The 12,479-nt window shown below is 45.2% G+C and overlaps 2 protein-coding genes across 6 annotated transcripts in view; one reads left to right on the forward strand and one right to left on the reverse strand.

Annotated features, from left to right (window-relative positions):
* The window catches only part of ZNF106 (zinc finger protein 106), a 109,181-nt gene that overhangs the window by 64,128 nt on the left and 32,574 nt on the right, over positions 1-12,479 (forward strand). The window lies entirely within an intron of this gene.
* CAPN3 (calpain 3) overlaps positions 1-12,479 on the reverse strand; it is a 35,111-nt gene that overhangs the window by 17,959 nt on the left and 4,673 nt on the right. The window contains exons 2-6 of the mRNA XM_086750029.1: positions 4,596-4,665; positions 2,941-3,059; positions 2,163-2,296; positions 1,567-1,735; positions 774-914 (exon numbers count right to left, since the gene is read on the reverse strand). Of these exons, the coding sequence (XP_086606155.1) occupies positions 774-914; positions 1,567-1,735; positions 2,163-2,296; positions 2,941-3,059; positions 4,596-4,665 (633 nt within the window). The remainder of the gene's footprint in view (positions 1-773; positions 915-1,566; positions 1,736-2,162; positions 2,297-2,940; positions 3,060-4,595; positions 4,666-12,479) is intronic.

Below are 12,479 nucleotides of genomic sequence, written 5' to 3' on the forward strand. Positions count from 1 at the left end.
ATCCACCACCTCTCTGGGCAACCTGTTCCAGTGTTCCACCACCCTCATTGTAAAAAAACTCTTTCTAATATCTAATCTGAATCTCTCTCCCTCTATTTTGAAACCATTGCCCCTCGTCCTGTCACAACAGGCCCTACTGAAGAGTTTCTCCCCATCTTTCCTGCAGGCCCCCTTTAGGTACTGGAAGAGGATCTTTAAGGATCTTAAAGGCAGTAAACTACGTGGAGCATCCCAAAAGCAGACTCCCCTCCACTGGTAGGCAGAGCTCCATAGCACTCTGTCTCAAAATAAGTTCACCAAGAGCTTTTGTGCCTGGAGTGAGAGCTGTGCAGAGCTAGCTTTTTCTTTCGCACTCGCTCCACACTCAAGGATCTTGTTCCATTCTATTATTTTAATTTTCTTGCTCTCACCATCTTTTGCAAGTGAGGGACTTTATAAAATCCACTAATCATGTCCAGTTCCCAAATACAATAACCAATGTATTTGATGTGATTTTGCTGTCCATTTCTACTCTACAGGTAAGATCTGGAAATTACAAGCCTTTGCCACAAGCCAACAGCTCTTTGCCGCAAAGCCCTCTAGTATCAGTCACTGTGTTTGAAAGGACTGAAATCCTTTCACATATATGTCAAATAGCATCCATAAGAACAGGTCTTTAGTGCTGGGACAACTCAGTGAAGCCAAACAAGGACTTAAAAGCACAGGTGATATGTTTCTGTAACTGTTCTATCTGTAAATAAAAGCCTTGTGAAGTCTTCTGGAAACATACAAACCCAGGCTGGCCTTTCATCTGTCCCCTGGTAGTCTACAGTGGAGTGAGTCATCTGTGCATTTTCTAGATTCTTCACCATTCGAGCAATCAGTTCCCCAATATCACTTCGAGGAGCTGCTCCATAGGAAAAGCCTAGGTTATCCTGGGACAGAGAGTGGGAGAAAAGTATCAGTCAGAAAGATGAGACAGGGAGAGAGAAGAGAAATGATACAAGAAGGATGAGTGGCAAAAGATAGCCTAGATAACTTCTCTCTCATTACATGCTACGTGGTCAATACTTATCTACAGTGGTTGATAGTACTGGTTGTTCTTCCAGCTTCACTGCAACCTCATACTCTGTAATGGTTATTGAAGCTAGTTTTACTTTCACTTTTAAAGTAACTACAGTAAATGAAGCCCATTTAAGACTATGTAGGCAATTGAAGGTTGATTTCCCAAGCATTTGCACACTTAGCATCTTTGGCATGAAGCTTTGTGCCTTAATATAGTTGTGGCACCCCCCTACTAACCTCATTTTATTTGGCGAGGGCATGAAGGGTTGGGGGTACTGGTTTTGCTGATCGCACCCCTCCTCCCCACCTCCATGCTCTGCTTCTGTTTGTTTCCCTTTTGGCACTTGCTGTTTGCTAATGGGTGCTGTCTAGTGGAGATTATTTCATCTCCTAGAAACAGATGTTTGTTATGTGGACTAAACCAAGCCATTCCAAAAGGTGCCATATATTTGATTACTGATGGAGAGATCCCTCTCCTCTGCCACTTGTTATGGCTCATCTGCAAAGTTCATATGGACTCACGTCAATGGAGCTGGCCATGAGGGATCCTCTGTCAATGGCATGTTTCATGATTTTATAGATATCTTTAGGGGCATCCTTTATCTCGTAGAACTCTGTGACTCCTCCGGTGAAGTCCTCCATGGCTTCAGTAGTGTTGCCTCCTTTCAAAGCTTCGTATGACCCATGGAGTCTTGCAAAGAGAAAACAAAAATGAGATTCTCTTTTACACAGATAAAGATACTTACCTATATATATATTTATACATAGTATATATTTATCATGTCTGTGTATAAATAAACACACATACTAAAAAACTCCACAAACATCTGTTTGGTTACCCCCAAGTTAAAAGTTTTAAAACATGCCACCTGCACCCACTAAAAAGAAAAAAAAATTGTTGAGAATCAAATTTAAACATCTGAATGAGTAGCAAAACCCCCTAGAAAATATGTTTTACCCCATCCCCAATTCTGAGGCATGAAAATCTATGGGGAAAGGCACTGGTATGTTCAGAGCCTCTCTGTGTGCTCATTATAGCTCCTGCACACAGAAATTTAACCACCTCCCCAGCCAAAGCCTTGGCAGGGGGCCCGGTATGCTCTAACGAGTCATTTTACTTTGCATAGGCCTTCTCCAGGAGGGCGCTCCAGAACTCGTTGCGCTGGGAGGACTTGGTAAAGACCAGCTGGTTGTTGTACGTGGGTAAGCAGTCATCAATGACGACGTCCACCCAGTCTCCGTAGCGCCAGAACTGAATAAAGGCAAACAGAAAAAACTCTGGGTTGACTTGGTGCAAGCAGGGGGAGCCTAGCTGAAAAGCCAGGCTGAGAGAGGGGAAACGTGGAAATTAATTGCTTTGTAACATGGCAAAAAGCAATGGCCATTGAGAGGGAGGCAGATGGACTAAATTCCCCCAAGTAATGCATGCAGGACAGTGAGAGGTCCCTTAGGAGAGCCAAGGGAAATATGGAAAGCAGTCAGTCTTTTTCTGAATAAGCGGTTCTTCAATAACTTGTTTTTGACAGACCAGCTGCCTGTGGGCCTAAAAATAGATGCTTTTGCCAGCTACCAGCATGTCTGTGCTGGCTGTAGCGCTGCATCCCAGCAGCAAGGCAGGATCGGGCACCTGTTGCTATCCCTTACATGCAGGACACAGCGATCTGCAAAATGCTTCCTTGGTGGGTTAATGCTCCCTAATTACCTGTATGGGCTGGCCCTTCTGTGACTGCCCCGCTGGAAGAGTTCAGGGTGAGGCAATTCAATCCCTCTTCCTTCCCTGCTGTCGCTCACACTTCCAGGGGGTGGAGAAGTGAGAGGGAAGAGGGCATCTGAGAGCTGAGCGCTCTTTTGGGTAAATACAGTTACATCTGCTTCCTGCTAGGTGAAGGGACTCACCTGGAAGTGAAAGATGCCAGCATAGTTTTGTATAAAGGACTGGTCATGAGGTATGACTCTACAGAGTAGTTTTTTATTCAGCGTCAGGCAAGCGATGGCAGCCAGGAACCAGCAGTCACCTGTGAAAAAGCAGAGGCAGCAGAAAAAAATGAAGGGTCAGAGCAACTAGAATCAACGGGAATTCACGGCTAGGTACATGCCTGTTAAATCAACTATGTTCCCTGTAATTTAGAAATAGCCTAAAATCTGATGAGCACTGTTACCTGTGTTAAGACTTTCCTGTGCCATGTGAATGCCTGTCTGACTTCCCGTGTTAGCTCTCCTTCCAAGCTTAGGACAGAGAGCAGCTGAGAGATAACTGTCTCTCAGCTGGAGCTCTGTACAGCTGAGGTCAGTCTCTCATTCTCATATTCTGCCCTGAAGATAACCCACTGTCCCAAGATCATTCTATGGGGCCTCTTTCCTGCTTCATTGCTCTGATGCCTTTTCCTGTTTTCGAATCTCTCTCTGCGCTGTTGTAAACACTGTTCCCTTTAGCGCTTTTCAGTTCCTCCTTCAGACTCTTGCACAAGTTTTTTTTTGCCTCTGTGGGAGCTCTAGGAAAGCGACTTTCTGCCGTAGTACTTCCATGTTCAGCAAAAGGTGCCTCAACCCTTAGTTAAAACCTACCAGCTGCTGTAAGAGAGGTTATACAGTAAGCTTGCCTGAGCAGTGTGAATTAGTGGAGTGAGAGAATTATATGAGGTAGTGAAAACTAAACCTGGTTGCAGGGAATTGTGAAAGAAATTTATGAATCTGGTGGAGTGATAGAACATACAGAAATACATCTATGTATATATTTTGGAAAGCCAACTATATACATATAGCAGTACATTCTAAGTTACCTATTTTCCCTTAGGAAGGATGTGAACAAGAGTTTTCTAAACTATCCGATGTTCAGCAGAAGTCAAAAAAGTAAACAATGCTATGGGTAGTTGGGGAAGGAATGGACGACAAAAGAGAGAACATATTATGCATGTAAATTCATTTGCATCCACACCTTGGCAACTGTGAAGTTCTGGTCACCTCAAAAAGAAAGATAGTTTTAAATAAATCTAAAAAAAAAAAAAAAAGAAAAAGTACTGGGAAGGTGATGAGGACAGTCACAAGCACAGAGCAACATTTAAATGAAAAGATTAACACAAATTAGGGTGCATTAACTAAGGTCTTCAATGTAGGGGTTGTCCTTGAGTACAAGGCACACTTAGCTGGAGGCCTTCAGAAGGTCCTGTGTGGAAATAACAGGACTAAATACCTGAAAAAATACAACAGTAGCTGATTAGATTTTTTTCTCAGTCAAATAACTCGTTCTCTTTATCTCTTATTCTTGTCTTAACTGATTTTGTCCTTCCTCAAAGCCCGAAAGAAAGGACAAATGGTGCTTTGTAACACACTCGTGATACTAGTTCATGACAGCAAAACAGCCTGCAAAGCATCTTTCGCTTAAAGTTCTTCTCTAGATTGCTACTTGGCAGACATCAATGATTTGCTGTAGAGAGAAGGAATCAGTAGATGTGTAGTGGTATACTGAGACAGAGGATTTCAATATCACCTTGGAAGCAAAAGAAAATTAAGTGATGCAGCCTTTAAAAAGAGCTGAAGTAAGAATTTCATACCTAATTCTCCTTGGCAGATATCTGTTCTGTTGGCTCCTCCGATAATAAACCGTGGATTCTCACAGATTTCCTGCAAAATATAAACAGATGGATGAGCGGGAAAAACATGCATTATGATGCCTGTTGGCCACAGAAATAAAGGCTATTTTTAGGACAATGTTTTCCTGTAGGATAGTTTGTGGATATCAAAATCTCTTGCAGAGTTTTCAGCTGTAGAGTTTCACTATGAAAATATTTTGGAATTCGGATGTTCTAGACTTCAGCTAGAGTTTTCTCCATACATTTACAGAGTCTAATAGCTAGCCTGGGGGGCTCCCTCTGTACAGGGTTCAAAAGTGTTAAAATTAGAAGAACAGGGAAAAAATATTTTTCTACAATAAACATTGGAGGAGATAGAAGGGCAGGTAGGTAGAAAGAGCATCAAAGGACCAGATTAAATTATTTTTAAATGACTGCAGGTTTAAGATATCCAATTTGTAGAAACAAATACACTGGGGCATTAATAGGGTTGAAGAATGCATTTCATCAGGAACAAAACCCAGTCACACTTCTCCTTAAAATTTACCCAGGATCAGATTTTTAATTCTCAGGAATTATCAACTGCTGGTTAAGAGATTTTATTCTTTTCCTTGTGTTGCAGTATCTAATTACCAATGCTGGACTTAGAAATGTACACAGATATTATCTGTCTTTGAGAGGGAAGGACTATATAGGAACTACCAGCAAATGAGGTGAGACTATGACAGGGTTACACAGAACCTTTTCTATATGGGACAGAGAACTGTGTGGTACAGGAAAGCCAAGGGAAGAAGTAGGTACAACCTATCCTGCAGAGAAAAGAAGTCCCTGCTTTATTCCATCTCTCATACTCAAATACTTGGTATGGGGAAGAAAAAGAAGACACTTAACTTTTGGACCCATCTGTTGTGAGGGTAAGGAAAGAAAGATATTGCAACCTGAGGACCACTTCCCTGAGCAGCTGCAAATGGGGAAAAAGACAAAGTACAGTCCAAGAACCCAATCTGCTGGAAGATGGCAGGGCTGGAGTGGGAAGGAGAAAGAAGAAACAACTGACAATTGCTTGTGTGGCTGTACAGGCAGCTGATGCTACCTCTGTGGTCTAAAGCTTTTTTCCCATGTCATCAGGGTAGCCCTGGATTTTCCCAGACTCATGTTTCAGGCCTAGTAGTTTCACTTGGCTTGAGCCCACTTTTTTGCTCCTTCACAGGAAACAGCAGAGTTGCTTTGATATAAATATTTGGATTAGTCATATAGCCAGATAAAGAGATCGGCTTCCGGCTACCCCAGCAGTCACCTTATTGTCCTCGAGGGAGGGAATGGAGGGATTGTTATTTTGGGCCTCAGTCAGCTGTCCTGGAGTCTAGTTCCGTCAAGGCAGCTGTTTGAGATGCCTTCATGCTTTTCTCCACCCACTTGCTTTGTTGAAAATATTCTTCCTCACATTGCTCTAGTGCTCTCCTGAAAACTCGTTGTGAGGTGCCAGGTTTTTGGGTTGCAGTTTTTCAACCTCCATTACTGTATTTTAGCTTGATCCTGCTCCTACTGAAGTAACAAGCTCTGAAATCCAGTATGCTGTGTTTTAGTTGAAGGTAGTTATATGGTGCCTAAGTGTTTCCAAATACTAAATGTACAGTGATGATCGTTACAGGGAGAAACTCTCTAGCAGGGTCTGTTGTGACAGGACGAGGCGTAATGGTTTTAAAATAGAGAGAGGTAGATTTAGACTGGATATAAGGAAAAAATTTTTCACAATGAGGGAGGTGGAACACTGGCACAGGTTGCCCAGTGAGGTAGTGGATGCCCCATCCCTGGAAACATTCAAGGCCAGGTTGGATGGGGGTCTGAGCAACCTGATCTAGTCGGGGATGTCCCTGCTCCTTCAGAAGGGTTGGACCAGGTGACCTTTAAAAGTCCCTTCCAAACCAAACTGTTCTATGATTCTATGATTGTTCCTCAGAGCAATTTATTGCATCCTGGGCTCATTTCCTTTGGAGGATGTTGGCAGATGAATGCAAAGGGAGGAATCATAGAATAGTCATATGGATTGATTCAGCTATGACAGAAATGCTTTTCTTGCATTTCTTTATGGTGGCCAGATGTGTTTAGTACACTGTGGATATGCTAATTCAGGTCCAGCTGTGCTAGTTGTGCTGAGTACAGCTGAACTTACAGGGAAAGGTTTCAAGACCTTCCAAGGCTGATGAAAAGTACTCAGTCAGCAGAGCGAGACGACCTGGTGTTTAAGATGCAGGTGGCAGGTCTGTCCTTCCAGTCTTCCTGGCTGAGCAAAGGACTGCTCTTCATCTCTTAGGTCAAGCCATCACAGAGAATTCCAATAGGCTGTACTTCACTGATGCAATGATTCATCTAGAAAGAGTCTCCTCTTATCCAAGTGCCTCAAGTTGCCTTGGTAATATCCAAAGAACCTTTGTGTTTACTGGGTTGATTCAGTTTGGACTGTAATTTTGTTACAAAGAGTGAAAGTGACAGCAAGGGAGGCAGAGAAAAACCCATGCTGCTTTCTGGGCAGAGGGCATTTATAAATTAGCTGGAAGGGAGGACTGGAAAATGCAAAGGCAGCATGCAACTAAAAATGGCATTTGACCTTTGTTATGTATTCATGAGCTGTTCTTCTGTGTCAGGAAGAATCCTCTACTTAGCTTATACTGTTGCTGCAAAAGGCATTCATTCCTTTAAAAACTGCTTTAATATACTATGGCATTCTAAGCAAATTCCCTAAACCGATCTTATCAAGTAGAGGAAGCCTCTTCTTTGGCCTGCCTAAGACAATTTGTAGCCTCATGCTTCTTCCTTGGCCTCTCCTGGTCCAGACTGTGCTGTTAAACAGCTGTGCTGCAGACTTCAAGGCAGAGCTCAGCACTGTCAGACACCAAGCTGGTTTTAGAGTTTCAGAGCTGGATTACCCTCATCTGAAAGTCCTGCCTTGGTGGCACTAAACGCTGTCTTTTGTTTGTGGTACTGTCTGCAGAGGCACACATTTGGTGACTGTTGAATTCAAACAGCTTCACACCTGTGCAGCAGGTTTTTCTGACTCATTCATTTCATTCTAAGCAAAATCCACTGGTCTGCTGACTAAATGTACAGTGTACATTTACAAATGTACTAAATGTACAGTGTACAATGTACAATCCTGTACAATTTAGTACAATTGTACTAAATGTACAGTGTACTATGTACAATCCTGCTGATTTTCTTGGCTACCGAGAGGGTCACCATAGCAAACTCATTGAATCTGGTGTGTTATGCTGTGGCCTCCCGGCTACGAGCAAGGAGAATGACAATGGTGCACTTGAAAGCACGGTGTCACAGCAGAGCCTTCCTATTAATGTCCTAGTGTCATTAGATCCAAACAGGACTGCAGCAGGACCTCTCAATTCTCTGCATTATGTTGTAATACAGACTTTTTCTCAGCTCTCAAAGATGGGCAACCTCATCCCTGCTCTCAGCTGAGAGCAGGCAGCACAGGTGTGGAAGGCTGAGGCTATTAAAAAAGCTGAGCACAGCCCGTCGTTGAGCTGGATATAACCTGGTGAGGTGAGAACGGCTCGTTGGGCTTCTCTTACCTTCCACGGGTGAGTGAGTGATTTTAATATTATGCATTAGCTGATGGGGATTTTATTTCCCCTCTACGTACCTAAACTATACTCATGGCATACTCTGAACAGAAACACTGGATTGATCCTGCAGTCTTTACTCAGGGAAACTTTCAGGGCTGTCACTTAGCTTTTGCCCAAACTGAGTATTAGGAGGTCTGCTCTGTGCATTCATTTTGTGGCATGGCAGTCACTAGCTGGGTAGAATTACAGGGCCCTTCTCGCTGCCCCCATGCCAAGGCTCACAGCTGCCCTGCATGGCAGCCATCCTTCTGACGGTAAGGCACAAGACCAGTCCTCGTGCCCATGCCACCCTCGCAGTAGCAGATGCCAGTCATTCTGGGAGGTGGTGGAGGGGGACCTGACCTCTGGATAGCACTGACTGCAAAGAGAAGAGCCTGTGGGGCCAGATGCACAAAAGCAAGGGCGTAGCTCTGGGGCTGGGATGCTGGGCACCTCTCACCACTTCGGTAATGAATTGAAGGAGCCTTGAGGAGAGGGTCAAGTCACAGCATGGCCACTGCCAGGGCAAGCGAAGACAGCCCAGGTCCTAGCAGCCCACGTGTGGAAGGGGGAGTTGTCCACACCAGGCTCAGCGGGCGCCTCAGCACAGAGCCAAGGATCAGGGGAGTGTCATCCACATGGCTGATGTGCTGTGGGGTCCTCGTGAATCCCAGGTGCAAAAGCAGACTCATAGCCTTTCTGTACATCAGCACAGCATGCTGAGAGCTACCGCAAAGAAGTGCCATTCAGCTGAGGAACGACACTGTCATCCGTGCTTGGTTATAGCTTTGGTCACAGGCAAACACATGTCCTTTAGATTAACTTTGTCATCACTCAAATAATACTTGGAACTTCTGGGAAAAACTTGCACTCAGCAATCCCACGTGGATTCAATATCAGAGCCAATAATGCTCATTTAAGGCCAGCATTAATCTTTCATGTGTACTATATTCTCATACATTGATCTCATTTGGAGGGGGGGAGCTTGGATACAAATCTGTTACGTGGCACGACTAAGGTGACTCAGAGAGCCAGAGGCAGTCAACGGGTTGCCTTTTTCCCAGATCTCTGTTTGAAACGAGATCTTAGAGCACATTAATCACTTGTTTATTTGCTATTTCTGGGGCTATGTGGCATATACAAGATGCTGTAGAAATCGGAGCAAGGATCTAGAGTGAAGCCAATGTTAGGATATTCTTTCAGGAATTCTGAACTTTCTGATATTTTGTTTTCTTTTAGAATACATTATCAAGTCTGATTTAATTCAAGCTTGACCTGAATTTCAAAGTGATTAAAAGTTAACACTTTAGAAGCTAGTATTTTTGCCAAAAAAAAAAATGCCATTGCCATTTAATAAGGGCAGAAGTTGGCCATATCTTTACAGACTATCACAAAACACGGCCTGTGCAGATAAATCTTTACATTTGGTCCTTCAATGACTGCTTAATCTCTTAGCAAAATACTCTTTAGCCCAGTATTACTACTTCATATTCATTTGGCTTTATGATGTTCCATTAACATGTCTGCTGGGGCTATTCGTGTATGTAATATTATCAGACAAGTCCCCCTGCCACTGCTATATAACATATAGTTTCAAAGTCCAGTAAAGCAAAGTCCTGGGTCAACCTGAGATCAGCACCAATAAATACCAATAAATACAAGTCTTTTGCATCACTGCCCAAGAGAAGTCTCACTTTGCAGTTGTGGTATGAATTAGGTGGCAGTGTGAGTGGAGGCTGTGTCTTGTATCAGCACGGGTGAGTGCTCTTGTCTTTTCTCAGGTAACTTGCTCTCCGGTTGACAGGCCCCGACACCAACACTTCAAACATGGTCCTCACCAGGAAACGGGCTTCCCACACAAAGACTGTGGCAACCCAGACAGAGGGTCCGCTCCATAATGTGGCAGTTCAGGTTTCTGGCTGCCGGGAGTGCCTCAGACTGCTGCTGCCAGGGGAGGATGGGAAGGATGTGACTTGCGTGCGGTGTGAGCAGCTAGACGAGCTGCTCAGCCTTGTGGTGGAGCTTAGGGAGGAGGTAGATAGACTGCGGACCATCAGAGAATGTGAGCGGGAGATTGACTGGTGGAGTGACTCTCTGCGAGAAAGGCGCAGAGATTGCACTTCCCAGACTGAGGGAGTATTGGGAGTAATGGCCCCTCTCTCTCACCATAGTCAAGCAGGGAGAGACAGCTCGAGAGGAGAGGAGGAATGGCAGCAGGTCTCAGTCCGGCGTCGCAGGCAACCCCCATCCCGACCTACCTCGGTTCCCCTGGTCCCTCTCTGTAACAGGTATGAAGCCCTGAAACCAGAGGGAGAGGTGAGTGATGATGACATGGGAGGGCTGCCGCCAAGCTTGCCCAAGGTGAGGTGGACGGCTCCACGTTTGAAGACTGCCTCCTCCAAGAAAGAAAGGAGGGTGATAATTGTGGGCGACTCTCTTCTGAGAGGAACAGAGGGTCCAATATGTCGGCCTGACCCTACCCATAGGGAGGTGTGCTGCCTTCCTGCGGCCCGGGTCAGGGATATTTCTAGAAAATTCCCCAGCCTTATCCGCCCCTCTGATTATTACCTTTTATTGATAGTTCAGGCTGGCAGCAATGGGAATGCTGATAGAAGCCTGAGGATTATAAAACATTATTTTAGGAGGCTGGTGAAGTTAGTTGATGGAGCGGGCATACAAGTAGTGCTTGCCAGTATTCCTTTGGTGGCAGGGACAAACACTGAGATAAGCAGAAAAAGCCATCTTATAAATGCATGGCTGAGAGGCTGGTGCAAACGCAAAAATTTTGGATTCTTTGATCACGGGGCGGTCTACTCGGCACATGGCCTGAGGTCGGCTGATGGGAATTGCCTGTCTCCAAAAGGGAAACGGATACTTGCCCAGGAGCTGGCGGGACTTATAGAGAGAGCTTTAAACTAGATAGGAAGGGGGAAGGGGATAAAGCCAGGCCTGCTAGAGATCGGCCTGGGGAAGTGGTATTGGGATTAGGAGAGAGGCGAGGGGCTCAGCTGAGGTGCGTCTACACTAATGCATGCAGCATGGGGAACAAGCAAGAAGAGCTGGAAGCCATAGTGTGGCAGGCAAACTATGACCTAGTTGCCATAACAGAAACGTGGTGGGATTGCTCCCATGACTGGAGCGCTGCAATGGATGGCTACAAACTCTTCAGGAGGGACAGGCAAGGAAGGAGGGGTGGTGGTGTGGCTCTCTACGTCAGGGAATCCTTTTCTGCTACTGAGATTGTGACTGGGGATGATAACATTGAATCCCTCTGGGTAAAGATCAGAGGAAGGGCTGACAAGGCAGACATCCTGGTGGGCGTCTGTTATAGACCGCCAAACCAGGATGAAGAGACAGATGAGGTATTCTACAAGCAGCTGGCACGAGCTGCACGGTCGTCAGCCCTTCTTCTCATGGGGGACTTCAACTTCCCTGACATATGCTGGGAGTACAGCACAGCACAGAATAAGCAGTCTAGGAGGTTTTTGGAGTGCATAGAGGATGCCTTCCTAATGCAGTTGGTCAGAGAGCCCACGAGAGGAACTGCCCCGCTAGACCTGCTGTTCGCAAACAGGGAAGGTCTGGTGGGAGATGTGGAGGTTGGGGGCTGCCTTGTACAGAGTGACCATGAAATGATAAATTTCTCAATTCATGGTGGAGCTTGGAGGGGGAATAGTAAAACTGCTACCTTGGACTTCCGGAGGGCGGACTTTGAATTATTCAAGAGACTAGTAGGGGGAGTCCCCTGGCATTCAGTCTTAGTGAACAAAGGGGTCCAAGAGAGCTGGTTGCCCTTCAAGAAGGGAGTCTTAAGGGCGCAGGAGCAGGCGGTCCCCCTGAGCCGCAAAATGAGCCGGCGGGGAAGAAGACCGGCGTGGATGAATAGGGAGCTATTCTTGAGGCTCCGGGAGAAAAAGAGAATCTACCGCCTGTGGAAGGAGGGACGGGCAACTGAGAATGAATACAAGGAAGTCGTTAGGATGTGTAGAGGTGAAATCAGAAAGGCAGAAGCCCAGCTTGAATTTAACCTGGCCACTGGGGTGAAAAGGAATAAGAAATTCTTTTATAAATACATTAACAGTAAGAGGAGGACAAAGGAGAATATCCACTCTTTGCTGGATGAGGCTGGGAATGTGACCACTGAGGATAAGGAAAAGGCGGAGGTTCTGAATGCCTTCTTTAGGTCTGTCTTTAAAGGTCAGACCAGTTATCCTCAGGGTACTCCTCTCTCTGACCTGGTAGTCTC

This window comes from Chlamydotis macqueenii, chromosome 5 (genome assembly GCF_036417535.1).
Source record: "Chlamydotis macqueenii isolate bChlMac1 chromosome 5, bChlMac1.mat, whole genome shotgun sequence".
NCBI classification, from domain to species: Eukaryota; Metazoa; Chordata; class Aves; order Otidiformes; family Otididae; genus Chlamydotis; species Chlamydotis macqueenii.